This window comes from Musa acuminata, chromosome BXJ1-10, assembly GCF_036884655.1.
Source record: "Musa acuminata AAA Group cultivar baxijiao chromosome BXJ1-10, Cavendish_Baxijiao_AAA, whole genome shotgun sequence".
NCBI classification, from domain to species: Eukaryota; Viridiplantae; Streptophyta; class Magnoliopsida; order Zingiberales; family Musaceae; genus Musa; species Musa acuminata.
In genome coordinates, this window is record NC_088336.1 from 33426136 (window position 1) to 33451527 (window position 25392).

Consider the following 25392-nt stretch of genomic DNA (forward strand, 5'->3'; position numbering starts at 1 on the left):
CGATTTTATTTGTTATTTGTCTTATATGAGATTTTATATAATAACTTTTGACTTAGTAAACATATAAGAACCAAATTTTAACACTTTTTGAATAAATTTAATTAGTGTGAGGGCATTTTACATATACATATTAAGCGAAAGAAAACAAATGTATAAAAAAAATCAAATTCAATATAATTATAATGACGACTTTTTCACATTCGTGTGCAGCTAATTATTTTCCAAATAGTCCAAACTTTAGATTACCACACAGCAATAGCAGAGATGCATAAGTACACAAGGGTTCCCCAAAACAAAACAAAACAAAAAAAAACTTTAGTCCAAGTTCGTCGATGCTGCATCTAACAAGCACCACTAGACAACCACCACAGGCAGTAAATTATATGATTCTACCTCCGGGTCCAGAAGGATCCATCCATCGAACGTCCACACTCCTTGACAACAGATATTGATGGGCAAGAAACAGTGAAACCTACAAAAGGAGAAAATAAGCAAGAGTTCAATGCAGGAGGCCTCGGAAAAGAGTGGCTAAGAAGCTCTATTCGCCCAGCAGAGAGCAGTAGTTACCATCGGCATCCAGCTATCAGTTCTCATACTCCCGGGAGAGAGATCGCTCTGAACGATGGTATCCATAATCATCTCCCACTGCCTCCCCCTCTTCACGTGCCTCATAATCTGCATACCCATATTGATGGTGGTAATCACCAGCCTGACCCTTGTCATAAGGAGCGCGATCATAATAATCGCCTTCATGTCGGCTTGGCCTCTCCTGCTCATGCTCGGGTTCAACAACACCTTGGTGCTGAACTCGATCGTACTGCTGTGATTGATCAAATTGTTTGTAGTCGCGTTCATGCCCATGCTTGCTTCGTTCATTGTACCATCCCTGCCCATAATCATCATGTTCAAGATCTCTCTCCTTTGCTTCAGTCCTCTCCCTGCCTTGCTTAGACTCACTACGCCCATGCTCAGAATCCTTATCAAGAGAGTATCCGCTCTCTCTTTCATGGCTAGCATGATCGTAATCTCGTTCACGCTCCCTGTCCCTATCTCGTGTACGATCACGTTCACGCTCGCGATCATACTCATGACCACGGTCTCTATCCTTGTCTCTGCCTCGACCCCGATCACGTTCCCGCCCACGATCTCTTTCCCTTTCCTTTTCTCGATTCCTATCGCGGTCCCTATGGTGGTGGTGCCTTTCTTCCCTTGGATCTCGATCTCGTGTTCTTTCACGAGAACGATCACGAGGCCTTTCCACTTCTCGCTCTCTATCTCTTCCTCTTTCTCGTGATTTCTCCCTGTCCACGGAAAATATAGCTTAATAACTTAGCCGCATACAATAAAAGATAAGTAAAAGACGAGGGTTATTGTACACTATCCTTGTTATTGTTTTAAGCAAAGAAAATCGGTCATTTCAAATATTTGTACTTCACAGAATGTCAGCTTACAAAAATATACAGAGGCCTTACCGGTCTAGTTGCCGATCATCTCGAGCCCTCGGCTCCTCTGACCTTGAGTGTCCCGCAGCAATTTGCTGTTGCTCCCTGTTTAACAGTAGATAAAGTTTGTCACACAAGAGTCTCAAACTCATGAGACACAATAAGAGTTAAATTTGAGAAAAAAGCATATCCACCTAACTCAAAGGACCTAAACTGTCCACGGTGTATATGCCCCTAGAAGTGGAAAGGACTTAAAAATCAGGGGACTAAACACATATTTACCCCTTCTACGTGTTAAATTTGCATACAGATTCTTGTGAATCAGCTTCCTTGCACCACTGCCCTTGTCACCACAGGCCCATAGATATCATACTAACCTAGAGAAATCTAGGTTACTAAAATACAAAAGTGCCTTCATTTGCAAATTATCTCCTACATGAGCCAAAACTGAACGGCTTTTATTTTTTCCTACCTCTTCTTCCCTCCCACTTCCTCACCTACACCTCAGGAGAACTTTCTAGAGTGTTAACACAGATGGGATTTCTGAAAACATGCATGGCCATTGACACTTGTTAAAATTGAGGTGGTCTATTATCTGCAAAGGAACTGGTGCGAGTAAATTCACTTTATTTCATGCAAACTATTTCTTTATAGGGGCAAATATGAACTTTCTTATCCTATATGGCTCTCTTGAAAACCTGACGGGTCCATTGGTGAAGTTAAAAAAAGTTATTGGGCAGGATCTCTGGTAAATGCAAGTTAACTCTTTCAAGGATAAATGTAATGAGCATGCTGCATTACAGTGTGTATTGTGTACCACCATGATGTGAACTAATATACTTCCAGAAGACACCAACAAAGCTCAAGCCAGCAAGAATTTAATTTTCAGCATGTGAAAGCTTCCAAATGGATATTTATAAAAGTAGGAAAGAATAACTGTCAATTATTCAGATGGCAACTTATAAAGTTACAAACTGTTCCAGAACTTTTGACTTGGTGATACAAAAATATTCAGGTAAAAAACTCCTAGCTTAATAAAGTACCCCGGTAACTAACAATAACATAGAATGTAGTACAAAAATAAATATGAACACAAACTAAAAATAAAATAAATAGCATAAAATAAAGAACATTGCAAAAGAAATATAACACACAAAAATAATGCTAAATTACACTAAAACATTACAGATAACTGAAAATTTATATTAATTACCTTCCAGAATGTTTTTGATTTACTTCTTCACCTCCAATCCTGGTTGATCCAAGTCCACCACCCAATCTTCGAGGTCGCCAATTTGGAACAGTTCTGCCACGCTCGACATCCACAAGCACCCTTCTATTATCCAGCTTTCGACCATCAGCTTGCTTGTATGCCGCTGCATGATTTAAAGGATACAAATGCAGTCACCACTATGCATGTAGACTAATGTTTAAATTTTTTAAAAATAATCAAACCAGTTGTAATCGTACTTTTCATATCTCGTGTATGCATATACTCGATAAAGGCATAACCTCTAGGTTTATTTGTCACCTTGTCAGTAATTAATCTCACCTGAGAAGTTGAGAGTAGAAGAGACATAATTGTAAAATAAAAAAACAATATAAATAAAGAAAATATATCAGGTATCCTATTGACAAATATGCTTGCTGTATCCTACTAAAATGCACGACAGCAGGCATCATGCCTCACTAGCCGTGCTCACCTTTATTGAAATACAGCTTCACCAAGGGAGATGTATCACCACCTTATGATTGAGTTGGCAGATAGATTGGTGTATGTTCCCCGTTTAGCAGAGGAAACAAATCATTTACCATCTTCTTACCAAGGAATTTATGAATAGTGAAACATAAACAAAGTGATGTACCACAAAAAACACGCCGAATCACAGATATATTCTCATTTGGCCTTTAAAATAAAAGCAACACTATAAGTGAGTAAAATTGCACATTCTTCAACTTGGACAATGAAGAAAGACCTTGCTAGTGATCCTGAAACTTGTGTTGACAGAAGGAAAATTGATGGAGAAAATAAAGAGGTATTCTTCCTTTACGGCTTGAAGACTCTGGTCACAAATATGGCTCCATGTAGATTGCAGAAAGAGCATTGTTCTTCATTGACAGAGAACAAATAGTATGAAAACTTACTGTTCACATAATAATCCACTTATTCCCAGATATTTTGCTAATGATAGAATCTCACTTACCACTTGCTAAAAGGCAGGATGCCATCTAAATATCTGAACATCTAAATGATCTTTAAATAAAAGATTAAAAGGGAAAAATCAAGCATAACCTACATGCACCTGGAGAATTTACCTGTCACTACCTGTGATATCTTCACCAAGTAATTATGTTCTGAATCCTCAAATGATTCTACTTGCCAAGATAATAACCAAGAAACCAAAAGATAATATATCAGATAAACTCATTTTTCCATCTAGAGAACATATACCTTCCATTGCTCCTTATACCTTTGCTGCAAATGAAGTCTCTGATTTTTTTAATTCCTTAGCGATCTCAACTAGCAACGATACTTAAAGAAGGAAAAAGTTGTACACATGATATAACAAAAAATTATTACCTTAACAGGATTACCTGATGTGCTGATATTCCGTTAAAATAAATTAAATTAAAAGTTCATATACCATCAATGTATACTGTGTATCATGCCAAAACCTCATACCATCCACTACAGGCACCAATTGGCATCATAACATGCAAAATGAACATTTGCATCACCTCTTACAATCAAAGTAACACACAATTAAATCCAACCAAAATAATAAAAATTTCTAGCTATATATTTGACTTGCAAGCAGATCAACAATTCATTAGCCACAACATCCTCATACTCCATTTACCTGAATATCCACTACTTTTATAGGAAACAAGAAAACAAGTCATATTTTTTTTGACAAAAGTTACAATCATGAACATGCAAATACGACAACAATAACAACAACAACAAAACTATAAGTCCCAACTATTTAGGATCGGCTACATGAATCTTTTCAGCCATTGAGATCGATAAAAAAATCATATGTTTAGTTAAATTAAGAATACTTAAATTTTTATTTATAATTTCTATTAAAGTCTTTTTAGGTCTTCCTCTATCTCTCCTCGTACCAATAATATTATTTATTTTACTTCTTTTAACTATCGCATCCATGTAAATCAGTCTGAAAATATTGCCCTTGAACATGCTACTGTATGGATGATTCAAATAATTACATGTTAATGGTGATATGAAAACTCATGGTGTACATATGAAGTAATAGTTGTTTAAACCAAAAAAAAGAGCAATTGCCATGAAAGAAGAAAAATCAAAATGAAATTGAGAACTAACTTCATGGAAAAATAGGAAACATGTGACTTCTGGAATTTCATGTTTCAAACCAGCATATGGGGGCCTTTTGATTCCCTATGAAATTATTAAAATTCTTACCCAAGTTGAGAGCGATATCAGGAGCTCCCAACAGGAATAGTCCAATATACTTACCCGCTTAATTGGCCCATAAGTTTCCAACTCCCTTTTGATTCTGTGTTCAGTGGTTTCATAGTTCTGCAAAAGAATTTTAACAAATGATACACTAGGTCACACACAAAACAAAAGAACAAATACAGATTACCTAAAAAGGCAAACAACTTACAAGCCTCGCAACAAATAAAGTCTTATACGGATCTCCAGTAACGTGAGGATCTTTAGATGGATCATCTGCATAGAAATTTTAATAGAGTGAATTGAAAGGAAAACACCTAAAAGCCCAAATTCTACAAGAAGATTTTTTGTGGTTGTAGAATGATTACATTTCTCCAATTCCTCAGCAGCCTTCCTTGCACCCTCTTCAAGTCGAAGCTTCCGGATCCTAGCCCTTCTTTGTGTCTATTACCATATTAAAAAATTATGCTAAAAATATCCATAAAAGTATCTAACGGATATATACTCGAGGGAAGTTATTTGTTGCAGGTGTGACTACAGACAAGTTGTGGTTCATAGTTCATAGTAGCTTCAAAATATATGAATCAACCATGCAACAAAGGTTCTAGATCATTGTCTTTGACCACTTACAACAATAAAATAAAGATAGATATGATACAACCATAGTTTATACAGTCATCCAGTACATGTTAGGCAAACACAAAAAACAAAGAATTCACATTTCACTATAACATTGTTCACTTCAAGCCCAACCCCTTTCATTTGCAAATAATCCAAAAATGGAAAGAAGGTAATACACATAAAACAACCATGAAGTTGAGTAAAAGTAGTGTCAACATTCGAAGGGAACAATAACATGTTAATTGCAAGAACTAAAGCTTTTTGTTTAGGGAAAAGCATATGATATGAATACAAAAGGCAAGGCATATTAATAGGATGCAACAAGCATCAAACAAGGATTGAAAAAGGTGTATGCACCAAAACCATGAAAAAGGATTGTTCTATCACACTTAGTAGTTAGAACAGACTGTCTACTTCGAATAAATGTATCTTTAGGACTTGGAGCAAAAGCACACCAAACATGTCTCACATGTAGAATATTAAAATTTTAATATTTTCTCTTAGCAGAGGTTACTTTCACCATAGTCTTGATTGATAAGACCAAACAAGATTAATATCACCAACACAAACTTCAGAAAAACAATGGAAGAGAAGTAATATTATATTATGCTATTCTACACAAGAAAGAATGGTTTATCCAGGTCTGAGCTGTACAAGCTTGCCTTTCTCATTTGATACATTTGTGATCTTATGCTAAGCATTTTTTGTGATTGCTTGTAAAGGCTTGAACAAACATGTAGGAAACCCTAAAGAATATCATCATGCTTTCAGCAATAAAAATTTGCTTCATGATGAATCTTTACTCATACGATTACTCTCCTGCATTGAGAAGTGGCAGCAACATTGAAAAAGTGGAGAGGCAAATGTCATGGGGGCGAAAGGATCAGCAAAAATAACAAAGGAAATAGAGGCTTGGAAAACTTAAGTCAAAGCTGATTATAAACAGACCAAGCAAGTTCAAAAACTGAGCCTTCCAGATCTGTTTTACATATTGTGAATGGAATATTATGAAGCAGTTGCCCTTTTTATGTTAGCAAATGAAGTTTTGTTTGATAGACATTTTCAGATATTTGTCCCTCATTTTCCTTGGTAGGTTTTATCAGACAATAGACATGGCAACTAATACATGTAAACTTTGATACATTATCATAATCATATGCAGTATAATTTAAATGTATAATCATTATACATGGAATTTATAAGAAGCATAATGTCAATTTATACATAAAATTTATATGTAACATAAAGCGGTTCACAAGAGTAAAAGATGTTCACAGAATCGCTTCAAACACATAGGCAAAACATTATGCAATAAGCAAAAGTCTATCTTAAACATGCATTGTCAATATCTGACATATTAAAGCTTTCCAATAGTTAATATGTGTCTAACATATCTACAGGATTATAGATGGTATAAGAGTCAAATTATGTCCAAGAGAATCCAAAACCGCAAAAAACATTTCACATTTTCTTCAGGTTCAAAATAATATTGACTTTTTCCAAGAACATAAATCAATCATAATGCTAAAGAAGACAATTTACAAATTCCTGGACATTAAAATCAAGACCATTTGATATCATGGGACATTTTTAATCCAAGGCTCAGCAAACAATTGTGTTGGCAGCATATAAAAGCAGTGCAAAAGTTCTAAGGTGTAGGAAACAGGCAAAAGATATTGGACCACTTACCCATTCACATCAGTCATGTAAAAATAAAACTCATATATATCCCTTTTGTAAGATGTTAAATTTTGAACGAACCCCAGATTTGAATCTGATTACTGCTTTAGTTGGTGTCAATGTCATATCACACTCTTTTACGTCACAATTAAGTATGTAGAATTCTACAGGTGTATGTGAATTGTGTAGTTCTGGAAACAAATGCTCAAGCAAAAAGAATGATAATTATCTCAAACTCATTAACATATATGGAGAAAAAACATCCACATTCACCACAATGTATATAATGTAGTTGCTTTTTGGGGTACTCTGCTAGCATGGTGTACCACACAGAAATGATATTTGGTTGTACTACTCCACCAATAGGAAAATAAATATTAATATCCATAATGGCAACCCATAGAACAATTTATCTATAGAAGAATTGTCAATTGGATCAACTGAACAGTAAATTTCCACTCATCAAACGTGTACAGTCCTACCAAACCTAACCAAAGAGTGTTCTGACTTCCTATCCTCGTATTTTTAGTTATAAATGAATGATATATGTTGAATTTTAATTGTCGTGGAGATTTATTAAAAATACATTCTCATAGACATACTCAGAAATTGATGTTCCCTCAGTTTCCTTTGAGGCATTACAAGCATGGTGAGGAAACCAGCATGCAAGACACCACAATTCCATAAATTTCCTTTCCAAAAGTTTCCTTTTCCATAATCTCAATTGTGATAATTTAAATTGCTTGAAAACAGCAAAATGAGAATCTTAGATCAGAATTAAACTGTTGCAAATCACCATAAAAAAGCTACGAGACTCTTAAAGTGGATGACCAACTAGCCAATTAAGAGTTAAGACAAGTCTGAACTATGAAATTCTATTAATGGAGTAAGTGAAACTAATGAAGTACATAAATCATGAAACATAGTTCAAAATCTCACCGGGGTTTCTCCCTCAATGACAGGTGGAGCATATTCAGGATCATTGGGTTCAGCAAAGTGGCTCACAAATTGTGCCATCCCTAAAAACAAAGGGGGGGAAAATATCAGACTTCACTGGGCTCCTTGTTCAACAGAAAAGTAATTATTTGGTGGGAGTAGCCACCTGTATATGGGGGGCATTTCCTTTTCTCAAGAGGAGGTTTATACAACAATGGAGGACGAGGTTCAAAAAGCTTCAGTAGATTGTTGGTAAGCCCAGTTGGATGACTCTGCCCAATCTGTTAGTAAAGATACCAACATACAAGCAACCGTAAACAGCAATACCACAGGGCATTTATGCACAATATTATGGCAGAGATGGAAAACGATGCATCGCCACCAACAAAGATAAAAACATGTAGAATAAAAACCAAGAAAGACATACAAACGCACATTATATGCGCTTAAAGGGACGAAACATGTAGACACCTAAGTAGACAAGACAATGTTTTCTAAGTATACGATTAATAAAGAACCTACAATTCTAAGCTGATAAAAATTCAAGAATGCATCAAGGAAAAAATATACAGCACACAGAATATTCATCCATCACAGTAGACTCCTGCTACAAGCATATTATATGTATCCAGGTAACTAAAATCTCAAGTAGCAAAACATGGAGCAGAAGTCAATACCCTTAAACGACTCTTCTGATCTTTTTGCAGGCAAATCATTAAGAACATGAGCATAACAAGAAAACCAAAATTTACCACGGGGGTACTCAAATCGATTCAAGAAAAGAGGAACCTCGGACCCACGGCAATGAAAACTAATCCGACAACAAGCTAACAACAAGAAGCGCAAAGATCGACAGAGAAAGGGGGAAAAAAGCCGTGAAAAATAAACGTCTAGGGTTTTTGCAGATTACGAGCTTCAACTGGAGAACGTTGGCACGATTCTGGGCCTTGGTGCGGGCCTGCACGGCAGGGTTGTTGCGGTTGAACGGATCATTGTAGTCCCCCATGGCGGAAGGGATGGATCAATCGAAAAATCGAATGCGCCGACCCCCGTCTCGGCTTCAAGAAACGGAGAAGGGTTTCGTTTCGCCCTGTCGGCCGTCGCCGCCTTGGAGAGGAGAGCGCGAGAAAAGAGGCGATGATAAAGGAGAGAAGACCGCCGTCTCGGCTAAAAGTAACGGAGAAGGGTTTCGTTTCGCCCTTTCGGTGGTCGCCGCCTTCGGAGAGGAGAGAGCGAGCGAATGAAGCGATGCGGAAATCAGAGAGATTAAGGGTTTGTGCACGGCGGTTGATAGTTCGCCCCGGTGGAGTCACATTAATTACGATGATGTTTGTGTACATTTATTTATTACTTTCCGGTTTGTTATCTCTCATAAAAAATAATTTGCAATGTTAATACGATGTTTGCGCGAAATCAATATAATAAACATTTTTGTGTTGCCTCACTAAATGTCTCGTCAGTCAGTTTCATTGGATATTTACATTCGATATTATCATTTAATACGAGTTTAATTACGGATGATTTTTGGAGAAATCTCACATTTTGAGCTTTTCCCCATGAAACGTTGGGTTCATTTTTATACATGAGCTTCGTAATAAATTAATATATTATCGTTTTATATTAAATTATTAATATTTTATATATTTTATGAATATTAAAAATTAATTAGGTTCCTTCTATTACGATGATGTGTTTTTATCCTGTATTTATTTTTATAATAATCTATTACTTTGTAATGGATTTTAAGTTTGGGTGGAGGAGATTTTTTCACTTATAGTCGTACTAATAATATGTATTTTTTTTCTGTTAATATTTAGTATTGTAAAGATAGTTATTTAAATTTTCAAAAAATATAAATTATAAATAATAATAATAATAATAATAATAATAATTTATTTTCTTTTATTTTATAAATCTATGATGTGACAATGAAAGCAAGTCCGTCATCCCTTTCACCCTAATTTATTTTATCTGGTCGCCCTCTGTCGATTTTATTGTCAAAATCTAAATTTACAAATTATGCTTCTCTCATGATCACGCCTCATTCCTTGTACTATATTATGAGCGTTTATTACAATTAATGTCTCTCACAAATAAGAGAAGAAGAAGAACGAGGAAAAAAGGAAGAGTATTTATATTTATTTATGAACAAAAATTAAATTCTTAAAATGATATTATAAATAGTAAGTACACCTTGTGAAAAATACTTTTTTTTATTAACCTTATTAACATTGTATATTTGAAGAAGTGAGACACAATATTGAGGCATAATATTGTCCACACAATATTAGTAGACAAGATATTGAGTTACATTACAAGTTTTTCTTTGTCCAGGAAGTGACAAATTTGAAGTTGGTAATTTATTCAATTAGACAATATAATTAATGTTTTCGTCTACCTAATAGTTCAAATAGTATGCTTAAATTATTGATACATTATAATCTTCAATACGTATTTATTTGGACATAACAAAGTTTAGGAAAACGCTTTACAAAAGAATATATATATCATGTGACGGAAGTATTAACATCAAACAAACATACAGTTGATAGAATTTATGATATTAATTGATGATGTATAATGGATGAGTGATTGTTATTAATCGCTTAAATTTCTTTTGAACTAGTAAATTTATTAATGATCATCGACGTTATATTACCGAAAATATCATAAAAATAATATTGACTTTATCGCAACACAAATTAAACAATAATTAACAATTTAATTTAATTATATTCCCAATAGGATTTGGTGAAAATGAATATATTCGTAAACATCTGCTGAAACGACTTATATTCCATTGTGTGGTGGCCTCCTCTCCATCGCGATAAGGAAGACGACCGAGGTCTCCCTCGGAGATGCCATCGGAAATGGAGAAGCAGCCTCCGCCGTTGATCGTGGCAATGAAGGGTCACCCGGGAACCGGCAAGTCCACCCTCGCCCGCGCCATCTCCGCCGCCCTCGCCTGCCCGCTCCTCGACAAGGACGACGTTCGCGACTGCACCCTCCCCGTCCAACACGCCCTCTCCGACACCGGCACCGCCGTCGCTGCCGCCGGCCTGCTCAACGACCTCTCCTACTCGGTCATCTGGCGGCTGGCCGCGACCCAGCTCCGCCTCGGCCTCTCCGTCGTCGTCGATTCTCCCCTCTCCCGCCGCGCCCACCTCGACCGCCTCCTCGTTCTGGCCCACGGCGCCGCCGCCGCCGGGGTCGTCGTCGTCGAGTGCCGCCCCAAGGACGCGGCCGAGTGGCGCCGCCGGCTGGAGGCGAGGGGCGCCGCCGCGGGGAGCGGCGAGGAGGGGTGGCACAAGCCCGGGACGTGGGAGGACCTGCAGCGGCTGCTGGAGGGCTACCAGGGGTGCACCGACTTCGACGTCAGCGACGTGCCGAGGCTCGTCGTGGACACCACCGCGGCCGACGAGATGGTGGCGACGGTGCTCGAGTTCATCAGAAGCGCTCGATAACAACATAATACAACGAATTGGATATTTGGGAGAAAAGAAGACATATTTGCATCAGCACTCGATCAATTGAAGGCTGTCTTAACTTCTGCACATTGAAACACAGGAAAACATGGCAGAAGACCGAAGAATAGAATTGGCAGATGCTTATTCACACAGTCTCTGATCTGTTCTATCTTGTTGCTCATTATCTCTGTAAATTGGAACGAAGAAGAACCATCTGGCATAAAGTGTAATGTATGATGTGCATAAAGCACTTGTTCATTTTGTATCAATAAAACATACAAAGGGTTTATATATATAATCTAAATTTACATATATTATTCTGTATTCAACAAAAAATATAAATTCCGTTGCCGGGATTTGAACCCGGGTCGCCTGGGTGAAAGCCAGGTATCCTAACCGGACTAGACGACAACGGAATATGTCATCATTTCATACAGAAATTTGAAATATCAGATATAAATCTGGCAAGTCAGAATAATTTATATTCCATTGGTCCTTCCAAACATACTATTGACCTCAGAAATTAAGGATTTACTACGTGGAGTGAATCTAAGTGTTCGGTAGCAGTCATTCTCGTCACGCTTCCGATAGAAGACATGGTTGATTGGATGTTGATGTGTGAGCCTGAACCGGTGATGACATCCAATCAAGCTCCGTAAATAATAATAATAATAATAATAATAATAATTTGCTAGTCGACCGACTGAAATCGATGGAAGACTGACAGCTATCACGTCAACGAGACAAAATTAGTGCGGATGACAGCTACGAATGCGCTGGCAGCGTTCCACGCCAGCTGACGCTGTCGGAACAGTCTGCGGTACCTCCACAGACCACAAAAGCCATACGAGTGAGTGCCCACGTGCACCGCCCCCTTGAAAGCTTCACCCAATACCTGTCTTCAGCCATTCCCAATCTTACTTGGAGATCAAATATAACAGAGGCATTAAGAGAGACGCTGTATGTCAAAAATGTTCCTGCTATGATTCCTCAAACAAGCAAATGCTACAAATGAAGACAACCTTTCTGCTACTGATCACTCGCTCTTAGAAAAATCATAGAAAGAATTAATGCTCCGAATTAGTCATTCGGACACACACACACAAAAAATCCATCGAACAATCACATTTCACCTGTACAGTGGGAGGAAGGAAAATAAGAAAGTGGCGGAGGAGAATGTTCATCACCGCAGGGTGGCAGATGATGACAGCCCCCTGCGGAGCTTGTGGGAGAAGAGACGGCAGGCGTTCATGCTGAGATCCACGGCCGCGGCGAGCGCGACGAAGGCCGCCGCGTCCTCGGCGCACCCGACGTGCTGCACCCCGACCTCCACCGCGGGGGGGCCGCCCGTCCCCTCGCTGGCCACCGTGGACGACATGACGAACCCGCGGTAGCCCCGGCACGGCGACGGCCTGCGAACCAATTCGCCGCTGCGCCCCGACGAGGAGGGCGTCCGCGCCAGGGGGTTGCCGCCTGCGCCGGTGAGATCGATGGCGAACTTGCCGCCCTTGGAGGCGCTGATGGTGGACTCGGCGAGGGTGACGCCGGGGCCAGCGGCGGTGTCAGGGAGGAGCTCGAAGCGGTAGCCGAGGCCGTCGCCGGCGGGGCCGCCCCCCCGCTCGCGCCAAGCCTCGAGGCGGCCCCAGGGCTGCCAGGTGCCGTCGCCGGGGCGGAGGATGAGCCAGGCGCCGGGGTTGGAGCGGCTGACGCGGTCGGTGCCGGGAGAAGCGACGAAGGGGGTGACCATGGAGGCCAGAGCCACGGGGGAGCCGGAAAGGTCGTGGACGGTGACGGACCACCCCTTGCGCTCTTTCCCCAGGCGCTCCCGCTCCGATCCCATGGACGAACGCCACCTCCGCGAACTGCTCGGTTCAGATTGCGCAGACCTAAACAGAGAACAAAAAAGAGGAACTTCGATGAGACGACGACACCAGCAAAATGTGGAAGAGTTTTGATTCAAATCTAATAAAGCTACAAACTTTGACGGAGAATCCAAAATGTGGATTAATTTTGGTGGAAGGAAAAACCCTAAATTCCAGTCGCCGGAGTGGTGGATAAAAGACGAACCTCGATCCCCAGTTCCAGTCGCCGGAGTGGTGGCGGCAGCCAAAGCTGCAGGTGTAGACGGGCTGCCTCCTGTTGCCTTGGACTTGGAACACCTGCGGGTTGCGCTCCGGCTCCCCGTCGAACTCAAACACGAACCGGGGGTCCACCTCCGCCTTCACCGTCAGGTAAAGCTGCGCCTTGGCCGCCGCCGACGCTCCCTTCCCGAGTGCAACCCACCCGCTGTGGAACACCACCGCCCTCCCTTCCGCGGTCTCTCTGAGATCCAACGGCAGCGAGACTCTGCCCAGGAGCCTCCTGGACCTCAACAAGCACGTGGTCCCCCTGCCGCCCGAGTAGATCGCGACCTTAAGCTTCGCCGTCCCGGCACCGGAGGCCGATGCAGGGGAGAAGAAGGATCCCCCGGCGATGCGGTCGAGGTCGGCCTTGGAGAGGTGGAATCCAGCAGCGAGGGAGGCGGCGGCGGGAGGCGGGGGCGCGTCGGCGTCGTCCGGGGGGAGGAGCGGCACGGCGGCGGTGTGGCGGGAGGGGTGCTTGTCGAGGCGGACGGTGGCGAAGCAGGGGTGGGCGGAGGGGTGGACGCCAGATCCGCCAGCGGGGCGGGCGGCGACGGGGCCTTTGAGGGCGAGATTCCCGACGAGGACACGGACGAAGGGGCAGGGATCCATGGCGTTACGACTGGGCCTCAGCGCTCGCCGCTGCTCTTTATAGCCCGACTCCTGGCGCCCAGATTAGCATCAATCAACAGCTTGTGAAATGTGAAGGTGGCAATCAAGAAGTGCGACTTAAAAAGGCGAAGAAGACTTAATGACGAGGCTTCGAAGTAAAGTAGGTCGTGAGCTGGGCGGCGGTCATAAGACACGCTCACGTACAGGCTGGGCAAGTGCACGTCGTGAGCTGGAGCCGCATGGCACGAGCAAGCGTCTAAACGATACTCAAACCCCAATCACCCGCGCACTTACCACATGCGCTTTGGTCACCGCGTGTGGGTCCCACTTGGTTCCCTGCGAGGGTTGTCGAAGTAGCAGGTACGAACGCCGAGTGTCGTTTGCTTTCGTCGTACATTAATACTATGAAACCACAAGATACGTTCAGAAACAGGAAATAATATTATGTGATTTCTGACCCAATGTATGCCAGCGTTAGATTGAGTGCACTGTGAGTAAAGTCACAGTGCAAAAGTTGGCCGTGCAACTATGCCCAGGTTGTCAGGAGGGCCTCTGACAGCAGCTTCACTGAATGCGAGAAAGATGGCATCCAATGTGTTTTGCCAACCACAGTTTCGATCTCCACTCGATATAATATATATATATTATTAATAAGGTTGGAGTCAGTGACAGTCACAGCTCAGTGGCTATCGGAGGGATGATTACTTACTATTAGGATTCCGCATCATAAGGCGAAGGATCGGAGCTTTGCTCTGCATACGTGAAGGGATCTAATATTCATAGTTTTGGAATTTGTTGTTCTTAAAAAGTTTGATTATTTTTTAAATATATAAGAATATAATTTCATATTTAACAAACAATAATGTACGATATATTTTATTATATATATATATATATATATATATATATATATATATATATGATCAATGAGATAAGATAAGAAAGATAAAAAAAGATATTTCTACGAATTGATAAGCGATTGACTTAATGATTTGTATGCATATTTGGTCCTGATTATTATGAAATAACAATGTCAACTCAAAAGTTAGAATTGAATTAAATTTATCTTGCACATGATATAGAAGTAAGCAAAGACCGAGCTTTTTATTTTCATTTCAATAGTTGCGCCCATCTTTACGCTAATGCTTATTTCATAAGGCGCTAATGCAAGTTGTTCGGGGTTTCAATTTCAATATAGCTTATTTTTGTGCTTATTTTCTGACTGTGATTGATAAGTCATTGACTTAATGATTTTAATATCTATTTGATCTTGATTAAGGAGTAACAAAGTCAACTCGAAAATTAAAATTGAATTGAATCTATCTTGCACATAGTATAGAAGCGAGTAAAGACACATTTTTCCTTTTTCATTTCACTAATTGCACCCATCGTTACGCTAATGCTTATTTCATGAGGCGTTACGCTTACTTATTGTGATCTACCGATTGCTTATTCTAATAGACAATTGGTCTTTTTGCTACCAATATAACCATTAACCTACAGGTTTGCTATGAGTGAAATCTAAGCATGAAAAATAGCTGAAGGGGGTCAAATCTTATCTATAAAATGCCTAAAAATGGAACATGAAAGATTTTTAAGGTGTTTCGCTTAGTAAGCCAGCTAAGTGACCAAAATACCCTCTTGGTTGTCTATAAGATGTTTAAAAAGGAAGTATTCATACTAATTATTGAAAGAAATTTATAAGTCAAATCTTGATGTCTATAAAACTCAGGCTGGTTTGCTTAGTAAGCCAGCTAAAGTGGCAAAAATATTGCTTTAATTGTTGAATGTGTCAAATCCTGTCTGTAGTATGTCTTAAAAGGAACTATTCAGACTATATATATATATATATATATATATATATATAAATCAGAAGTCAAATCATGATGTTTATATACTTCAGGCAAAGGCTACTTTTGCTGAAGAAATCTTTATCTACTGACTTGATGGAGCAACATGAACTTGGAAACAAAGCAGAAAAGACAGAAGATTTCAAGCTGTTTGGGTTAGGAAGCCAGCTAAAGTGTCAAAAATATTCCCTTGATTGCTGAAGGGGTCATATCTTGTCTATGAAACATCTGAAAATGAACAATTCATGCTAACTAGTAATTACTGAAAGAAATTTGGAAGTCAAATCATGATGTATAAAAATTTCAGGCTGTTTTTGCTGAAGAAATCATTGAGAGTTGTTAGTATATAAGGTGAAGAAAATTTTTTTGAGAGTGAGAAGAAGACTATTTATTTAGGGAGAGAATATGGGTAGAGTTTTTCTTAATAATTTTCCTGGTTAAAAAAGGAAATAGAAAATTATAATTCGTCGATGAAGCCGAGAGAAAGAGAGATTAGATTAATTTGATGAAGCCGAGAGAAAGAGAGATAAGAATTTGCAAGCCTCCAACTTTTTATTTCTGTTCCAGTTAAACCATGAACAACATTAATGCATTACGTATTTATATTATGTTTTGCATGTTTGAAATATGAAATATACTACAACATTCTCTTCTTGCATTGGTGTTGCATCGAATGCATGTCATCTTACTGTTCTCATCCCCATTAAAATGGGGGAAAGAAAAAGATATTTAGGGCTTCATCCTCCTCCCTCTGCTTTCTCCTTTTCCTCTTCTTAATATCTGCCAATCGAGAAGACACATCAGTTCAAAAGCTAAAAAGAAAACACCTTTTGCGACAATATCTACGTGCTTAGAGATTTCTTTTCCTAAATCAAATGGTAGCAGTATCACTTCATATAATCGATAGCAAGAAGGGTTGATATGATGTAGAGGAAGACAGAATGGGAAGAGATGAGAGAAGCATCTCACGTAAATGCACTATCCTTTTCTACATTGTATGACCACAGATCAACATTATTTTGATCGATGCAGCAAAGAGTATGATTCGAAGGATTCGAGTATAATATATCATTCTCACCTGGAAACTTGGTTTAGATCACAAGGCATCACGGACCAAGGCGGTAGATGCCGTCACCCATGAACTGCCCTTCCATGTAGAGAGCAGAAGCATTCTGTGGATAGAAACCATCCATCACCACGAACTGCATGTCCTCTGATGGCTTCCAGTGCCTCTTTCTTTGGTTGATGAACCAGTTGTTGATTTGCTTCTGATCAAGACCTGTCGACTCAGCCAATTCCACCTTCTCCGTTTCCTGCGTGTTGTCATGTAGAATTTTCCATCCAAGTAAGTCAGTAGCTTGGTGATACGTACGATGATGAACGTAGAGCACATACAGATGGATACGGCCATTTGTAGTGGAGCTGCCACCAGTTGAGCAGCTTCTGCCGAGCTTCCTTGGGCAGCTTTCCTTTCTTCTTCTTCTTGGTCAGCTCTTGCCGGAGTCTGCTCAAGTAGCCACCATACTTCTTCAAGAGATGGTGCTTCAGTTCTTTGTCGGCATGGGGGTCGATATCCTGAGGATCCACCTGATAATCCCCAGTGGCATTCTGGTCCTCTTCAGAGGAACCAAAACCTTCACAGTTTTCATCTTCATTTTCCAACAAAAAAAAAATTAATGACATCAATTAGATTTGCTTTTCCGATATATGCATGCATGCTAATTGTGATCCTTACTAGAGATGTGGTATAAAAAAAGTATCTCATGCCAAAAAAAATATCTGTATGAAGAAAGGTTATATAATGGATAAAGGACAATGAAATCAACATTAGAGAAAAAAAAGAAAAGGTCAATAACCAGCCAAAACATTGTAGCAAGCAGTACAAAATGTGCTTCTAATACTTATGCCTTTAGCAGTTATGATAATTGTGATGCCAATTATGGGTGTTGAAATTAAATCGAATTCGAACTAATTCAAAATCGGTTCAATCTGAATTGATTCACTAATAGTTTGATTCAATTAACTGATTTTGAATCGGTTATAATTCGGACTATCTTACTTTAATCTAACAAAAATGATTCGGTTCGGTTCGGTTCGAACCGATCTAAACACCCCTAATGTCTATGGAAAATATTATTTTGATAGTAAAAAAATATATACATTTCAAGAGGGATACTAATATAATTGTTTGATACCTACATGCCATTTTCTTTTTGGCAAATGTCCTAAAGATATAATTATAGAATGACTATTTCCAGTGAGAAAGATGATTAAAAACCTAAAGAACTAATCGAAGCTTAACACTTAATGGAGATGCTGAACTGCTCATTTTCTTGACTATTATCAAGTTTCATAGCTAGATGCAAATCAAAGACTCGATTATCTACTACTCGAATCCATCAATGAGTTAAAAGACATACCGACATTGCGGTCTATCCCAAAAAAGAGCTGACAGTAATATTAAAGTAGAAGGAACGGGAGCCATTTGGTTGATGGAATGATAAGAACAGCATCGTACGTAACATCTTATGCAAATTTGCAGGGAGAAAGCATCGAGATATGATAAAAAAAACAAAATGTTGGCTGAAAAGAACAAGGATGGTGACTCTTCTCGAGGTAGAACACTGTCGAGGAACCCTAAAACAGTGCCACAAGTCAGTACCAGAAATGCTAGCTTATTACACGCCGACGTGTGGTGTCCTCGATCGCTTATATATGTTGTTCGAGAGAGAGAAGGCTGTCTTCCTGCTTTGTTCGCCTGTAAACAGTCTAATAAACAAACAAATGGTGAGCAAAGAAAGGAAGGGAATGGAGGAGGCGAGAGGTGCAGGTCGAAGGAAGTCGGGGGGTCACTGTGTAGCCTCGTGACAGTGGGGAAAGGCTCCTGCTGCTTTCCCACCCATCTCTCGCGTTATTATATTTCCGAGGAGCTAAATGAGATCTCTTTAGTATATGTATCTATATCAGAGATCTGGTTCAGTCTTTGGTGCCGTGAAAGGTGGAAGAGGGTGTACTCATCGTAGTGTTACTTCTTTTCTACTGTGCACTGTCGCAGGGGAAAGTGTCAAACCCTAACTGCAGAAAAACTACAGTTTTCTTCACCTCTCTCTCTCTCCCTCTCTCTCTCAAAGATTGACAGCATTTAGGTCGATGTTATAAGCTGCTTAATGTGTACTTCCTATATTACCAGTGGAGAAAAGGCCGCGAGTGGAAGCGTCGGTGAGCGCATTAAACTGTAACTCCATCTTCATGAGGAAGTCTTTGGCCTCTTGCAATGGCCTCGTTAGCTCTTCCCGGTACTTGATGAGTACATCACAGTATGACTCCTGTTGTGTACATCACAATCCATTAGCCTCGACCGAAGAGAGATGTGGAGAGAGAGAGAGAGAGAGAGAGAGAGAGAGAGAGAGGGATAGTTAGTAGTACCATGAACTGGTCGAGCTCAGGGTCAGGATCAGAAGTGCCGTTATGGCAACTCGGGCCCAACGCGAGCTCGCGGGCGATGGTCGAGAGCCTCGCCACCACCTCCGGTGGCGCTCCCACCTGGAAAGAAGCACATGAGAACAAGTCGGTGAGAGAAGCACAACGAAATTATGCTGCAGCATAGGAGGTTAAGAATTAGGAGACCTTTTGGCAGTCCGTAGAGGCTGCGACAAGAGTAGAATAGTGCGGGTGCGACATGATCTTTGCCTTGATGTCTTCTTCTACATCACTTGGTGAGTTCTCCCCCTGTTCTTGCGTCGCTATCGTTCTCTTTTGGGACTGAGATGGTCCAGCTTCGGTTTTAAGTGGTGGCGTTCGGAAGCTCTGCCTGCAGACGGCCGCTCTCTGCGGTGGAGTAGGTGATGTAGTGAAGGCTCCACCACTACCACTATCACCTAGGTGGTAGAATTCCTCCATCCCTCACTTGTCGACCTATAGAAAGTATAATAACAACAAAAAGAGAGAAAGGAAAGGAGCAGAGAGGAAAGCTGGCAAAAATATAATAGGTGGATGGCAGAAGATGAACTCAATGCTAAGGAGAGAGAAGGGGAAGAAAGAGAGCCCCGAGCAAGCCTGAAACCTATAGAAAGAAGAGATCAAAAGCCATCTCAGGTGCTTTATTTTCCATCATCAAATCAATCACAAAGGAAATGATGTTCGATCAAGCAACTACAACATCTTAATTCATGCCAACGATGTAGTCAAGCCAAGAACCGAGGAGGGACAAGTGTTTGATTGGAGGCGTGAATGGATGGGAACAACGCATGTGGGCATGGGTTTAGAGCGTACTACACCTCACGTGCCCATCACTTCCATCTCCTGCTCTTCTCGTCGGAGCTCGTCTTCAGATCTGGTCTCACGGGAGAACGCAAGGGTCGGTAGAGGACTTCCATCTCCTCCTTTATGCTTCCTTGGAAATGATAGTTTCATGGATTAGTAGTCATCTTAGCATGATTAAGACCGGAAGTAATTCACTGTTGGTGTTGTATTTAGGGTGGGAACAGGAAAGATTCTTGGGAAAGCAAGAGCTCCACCTGGCTCGCAGCAATTGGCCATGGTGAGGCAACAGGTGTTGGATACAGTTCGATGATGGAACTTTGGAAAGAGATGCGTGAGGTCGGAAGGAACATAAACAACAGAGTTGGTGGGTGTGATTCAAATCAAATAAGATGGTAGAAATCATACATTATCATCAGAAGAAAGACATACTGATCATTCAGAATAATAATTATTATGGTACAAATCTCTCATGTACTATTTCATTACTTCTTCCATGTGCTCATTGGATGCTACAAATCAGCAGAAGAGCAACAATTTAATTTATATTTTATTTAATTAAATTTGATTAATCTATGGATATTTGTATTATGAAATAAGTTAGTAACAATATCAAAGTAAATAAAAAATCAAATTTTATTTTTATTAAAGATTATAAAGGAATATTTTAAAAATTCATATAGAATAGAAAGTAAGTTATGAATCAATGACATAATAATAATAATAATAATAATAATAATAATAATAATAATAATAATATTATTATTATTATTATTATTATTATTATTATTATCTTCAAATTAAGTCTATTGAGATCATATATTTGATTTGATACAATTATAATTTTTTATTTTTATATATTTTTATTCTTATACTTTGTCCTATAAAAAGTCGTAAGAACATTACGAATAAGATAATGAATCAATGAATTAAGTTATTCCAATGACTCCATCATCGCGAAATTTGTGTGGAGATGCTATGCCTGAGAGTTCATTTGTTCCTTGAGCCAAACTAATTTATTAGATAATTTTTATTCATTATTATTATCTTTATCTTTCTATTCCTCTATCAACCAGGAAAGAAAAAAAAAATAGTTTTGGTCAATGTAAAATCAATGGATCAAAACCAAATGAAAATTTCCCAAGAGTTTACAGACATTGCCTGTGATTGTGAAGTTAATGTCTTGTTGCTGCAGTAGTCAATAGCTACTCGAACCTTGAGAATATTTTTATGAAGCTTGTCCGAAAAAAGGGAATTATTTAGTACATTTGTGTACCATGCTCAGATTATATATTTCTGCTAAGAGCCAAATAGTGTACTGTATTGAATGATGAATATGTACTAAAACTCTAATTTGTGCATAATGCTTTCGGACCCATGTCACAAAATTCATGCACTTCATGCAGCATGTCATAGTAGTAATCAGTAATTCCTTCATTTTACCCCCAAAAGAAAAAAAAAATCTTTCATTGATTATAGACCTCGAATAAATAACTCCATAATTATATCTATCCGACGTAGATGTGGTGAAAGATACAAGACGCAACTAGAGCTGCAAATGTTGTCGGTATCGTAACACAAACGATATAAAGACGCTGAAAAAAGGTGACTTGTTGATGGAATTATCACCAATTAAATTGTTAATGATCCGTCGGTACTAAGACTTTGCTTCTTAGTTTTTTATTTTTTACTTTGTTTGAGATGGATTCATATTCATTTCATAGATCGGATCATCGTCGATCGTTATAGGTAGCTTTTAATGTAATATCAGAAGAGGCACAAGATTTTTTTTGAGCATTTTCATTGCAAGGTTACAAAATAGTATATGAAGAGAAAAAATGATGGAAATAGTGACTATATAAAATCCATACTAAAAGATTATAAAGATAGAGAAATGCATAAACAGACAATCTTATTTTACCTTAAATTCATCTCTACACATAGTTGTGATGCTTTTAATATTGACTATATACAATCTAAATGCAATTTTTTTATAAAAGTAGATGGAACTGATTCCACAAGTTCTGCCAAGTCTCCATTATATTATTGTGAGTAGCTTCTAGCTATGGTTTGCTTTCTCATCGAAAGGAACTTTTGAGTGACCAAACAAATCGAATCTAGAAAGGCAAAATATTATCCTTACATTGTTAAGAAAACGAAGCCTTTCCTTAATCATCTTCCACTCATGCAATTTAAGCATGTGGAGTGTAATTCAAGATTGTCATCTATTGACCAAAATCTAGTCGTTCTTCACATATGTTAGTCGAGTAAATAAAATTTCATAGATGCTCTCGGAAAGAAATAATTGATGTAAGTGAACCAAACACTTGTCGCAAAAGTTCATCCATTTTAAGTACTTTGATTCCCTGTGAGAAATTAGGATGGGTGATGATGAAGATTGTCATGTAAAGATCATTCGATTCGTTGTCAAAGCTGAACATATTTATCCTTATCTTTCTTCCGCAGATGAAGAACCTCTCCCTCGGCAGAATTGTTTGTTTTGTTTGAGCTGTATTCTGTATTAGAAAAAGACATGACGAGAAGATGCGTGAGATAGGAAGATGATACGTGTGGAAGAACATGTAATCGGTAAACATCCTTTCCGGTAAACGATGTTCAACAGTTGTTCTGTCAAAGTCGCCGTGCGCTTGGGAAGATGATGCGTAGATGGATAAGTTACGTGTTGAAGTAGGGGTGCACGATGACCTTCTTCCCGTTTCTTTCGAGGGACATGCATGCATGGTTTTGCTTCTTCGATGCACGTGCATGGATGGGAGTAGGCTGCTTGGATCCTTATGATCGATGCCGGTCGTGCCTCGATCCTTCAGCGGCACTTCATCGCGCAGCCCCTGAAGAAGACCTTTTTGCATGGCTTACTTTCCAATCGAGAAGTCGTAATTAGACGGCCAACTACTTGTCGCATGCGTTGATGCAGAAGAAGAAAGAAGAAGACGAAGATGAAGAAGAAGAAAGAAGAAGAAGAAAAGCGTATCCGCATGCTTCATTTCCATGGCGGCTGTTGCAGGGTAAGCGTCGTCCTTCATTTACCAGAGTATAAAACTCTCTCTCATCTCTGTACAGAAACCACAGAGCAGAGTAAGAGAAAGAAAAGATTAGCATAGTTCGAAAGGATGGCACAATCCCATCGCTTACCGTCGTTACTGTGCCTCATCGCTGTAGCGATCATGGCGCACACGGTCCGCGCACAGAACTCTCCTCAAGACTTCCTCGATGCCCATAACACGGCCCGAGTTTGCGTCGCGGTCGGCCCCATGTCGTGGGACGACGGCGTCGCGGCCTACGCCAACAAGAGAAGGGCCGACTACCAGCTGTTCCATTCCGGCGGAACCAGTTCAAGGGATGCGGTGTCGCTCTGGGTGGCGGAGAAGCAGTACTCCGACTATGACTCCAACACCTGCGACGGGGGAAAGGTGTGCGGGCACTACACCCAGGTGGTGTGGGCTAACTCGGTCTACCTCGGGCTGTGCCCTCGTGGTGTGCGACGACGGCGGCGTCTTCATCACCTGCAACTACAGTCCGCCAGGCAACTACGTGGGACGGCGCCCCTACTGATCTCTAAAGCTCTCTTAAGGTTATCCATATGGAAAAATCGACGAATAAAACCTTCCTTCTAATAGATAATAATATGATCTTAGTAAGAAATAATAAGATCTTACAAAGCCTTCATTTCATTCTAGACCCTTATCATTCCTTCATTCAATAAGAACATCGCTCACTGACTCATTAGCATAATTGAATCATACAATCAAAAATATAATGTCAAGATTTAAATCAAAGATATATACCTAAAACAAAATAATCAAAAGAATATCTCGAATGTCAGAAAGCAATGCATCTTAATAATCTATATGAGAGCATAGAATGTAGGAAATATAATTAGGAGAGTAATGTATATATATAGATATGTTGGTAACACATATAATATACTTTAATAATGTCCATTGAGTTCAATAACAAAACCGAACATTAGCACGGGTGGCTAATGCCAATGTCGTCTCTTTCAAGGGACTGTGGGTTCGATTCAGATGTCGTGCCAATTTGAAAGGAAGCCGTGAGGATTACATGCGCTCGTGTGATTGACCGGGTTCAATCACAACCGTCTGATTCCATTAGACGACAATCCAGCGCATCTGAGCTTCTATTTTAATTGTTCAATAATACATTTTTTTTATTTTAATGTATTCCTGGAGAACGTTAACACAAATTGAACGCGGCAGCGGTGGTTGTCGCCTGTAGCCGGCGTTTCTTGACACCGCGGGTTCGATTCGGGTGGCGTGCTAGTTTGGAAAGAATCAGTGAGGATAAAATGCGCTTGATGTGAAGGACTGGGTTCGATCACAGCCGTCTGATTCTATTAGACGATGATAAATCAGCGCATCTGAGCTTTCTTTTTTTATTTCTTTCAGCAGATGCATTCGACGCAGCTTCTATCATTCCCAAATCCTCCATGGGTGAAGACCTATATTGCTCATAGCCCAGGGCAATAAGGAATCAAACAATGCATAGGGACAAGGACTCAGCATAATTGAATATAATAATTTAAAATAATAATTTGATATGAATAAAATAAAAATAATAATTCAATATAATCAATAGTTCGATCATTGGTTTAGAAGGAATCTTATTCATTGATAATATATTGTCTAGCATGAGCTGATGGCTTAAGAGGTAGTAACTCTTTCTTCTTGATAGGATAATTTTTTATTTTATGATCCAATTTTCCGCAAGCAAAACAGACTCTAGTTATTCAAAAATATTGACTTATTTCTTAAATTTTATTAACCCACATTTTGCACGTGATTGAGTCCTCGGTGACTTTTTCTTTCTCAAATTTGGATATCTTGATCCTCTTATAACTTGTTTCAGATTCATTCCCTCTTTTATTTTTGCTAATAAATTTCTCCTTATCTTTCTTGTCCATGATTTCCTGAATTTGTTTGAAGT

General features: G+C 39.6%; 5 protein-coding genes and 3 non-coding genes across 9 annotated transcripts; 4 read left to right on the forward strand and 4 right to left on the reverse strand.

Annotated features, from left to right (window-relative positions):
• Positions 1 to 153: 153 nt before the first annotated feature.
• LOC135594614 (U1 small nuclear ribonucleoprotein 70 kDa-like) lies at positions 154 to 9370 on the reverse strand. The gene is made up of 11 exons (XM_065084944.1): positions 9029 to 9370; positions 8285 to 8399; positions 8122 to 8201; positions 5250 to 5325; positions 5093 to 5157; positions 4942 to 5004; positions 2913 to 2994; positions 2656 to 2818; positions 1473 to 1547; positions 568 to 1301; positions 154 to 472 (listed from the first exon to the last, which is right to left on the reverse strand). The coding sequence occupies exons 1-10, from the start codon at positions 9122 to 9124 to the stop codon at positions 584 to 586; spliced, it is 1533 nt and encodes a 510-aa protein (XP_064941016.1). The 5' UTR covers positions 9125 to 9370; the 3' UTR covers positions 154 to 472; positions 568 to 583.
• A 1490-nt stretch (positions 9371 to 10860) lies between these two features.
• On the forward strand, positions 10861 to 11934 carry LOC103969479 (uncharacterized). The gene has a single exon (XM_009383015.3). The coding sequence runs from the start codon at positions 10977 to 10979 to the stop codon at positions 11580 to 11582; it is 606 nt and encodes a 201-aa protein (XP_009381290.2). The 5' UTR covers positions 10861 to 10976; the 3' UTR covers positions 11583 to 11934.
• Positions 11928 to 12001, reverse strand: TRNAE-UUC (transfer RNA glutamic acid (anticodon UUC)). The gene has a single exon. It is a non-coding gene; the product is annotated as a tRNA-Glu (tRNA).
• Positions 12002 to 12550: 549 nt separating this feature from the next.
• On the reverse strand, positions 12551 to 14419 carry LOC135594616 (uncharacterized). Its single transcript, XM_065084946.1, has 2 exons — positions 13653 to 14419; positions 12551 to 13471 (listed from the first exon to the last, which is right to left on the reverse strand). Exons 1-2 carry the CDS (start codon positions 14315 to 14317, stop codon positions 12769 to 12771), a joined length of 1368 nt encoding a protein of 455 aa, XP_064941018.1. The 5' UTR covers positions 14318 to 14419; the 3' UTR covers positions 12551 to 12768.
• Positions 14420 to 16692: 2273 nt separating this feature from the next.
• Positions 16693 to 20598, reverse strand: LOC103969977 (homeobox protein rough sheath 1). Of its 2 annotated transcripts, none has more exons than XM_065084948.1 (7): positions 20445 to 20598; positions 19795 to 20082; positions 19594 to 19710; positions 19355 to 19493; positions 17563 to 17816; positions 17246 to 17480; positions 16693 to 16947 (listed from the first exon to the last, which is right to left on the reverse strand). In XM_065084948.1, exons 2-6 carry the CDS (start codon positions 20065 to 20067, stop codon positions 17274 to 17276), a joined length of 990 nt encoding a protein of 329 aa, XP_064941020.1. In that variant the 5' UTR covers positions 20068 to 20082; positions 20445 to 20598; the 3' UTR covers positions 16693 to 16947; positions 17246 to 17273. The 2 variants fall into 2 exon arrangements, with proteins under 2 accessions (XP_064941020.1, XP_064941019.1); XM_065084947.1 differs by having other exon boundaries at positions 19795 to 20230; positions 20445 to 20587.
• Positions 20599 to 23612: 3014 nt separating this feature from the next.
• On the forward strand, positions 23613 to 24062 carry LOC103969978 (pathogenesis-related protein 1A-like). The gene has a single exon (XM_065085354.1). The coding sequence runs from the start codon at positions 23613 to 23615 to the stop codon at positions 24060 to 24062; it is 450 nt and encodes a 149-aa protein (XP_064941426.1).
• Positions 24063 to 24494: 432 nt separating this feature from the next.
• Positions 24495 to 24586, forward strand: LOC135596308 (small nucleolar RNA snoR114). Its single transcript, XR_010480927.1, has one exon. It is a non-coding gene; the product is annotated as a small nucleolar RNA snoR114 (small nucleolar RNA).
• Positions 24587 to 24738: 152 nt separating this feature from the next.
• On the forward strand, positions 24739 to 24834 carry LOC135596316 (small nucleolar RNA snoR114). Its single transcript, XR_010480935.1, has one exon. It is a non-coding gene; the product is annotated as a small nucleolar RNA snoR114 (small nucleolar RNA).
• The last annotated feature ends 558 nt before the right edge of the window (positions 24835 to 25392 follow it).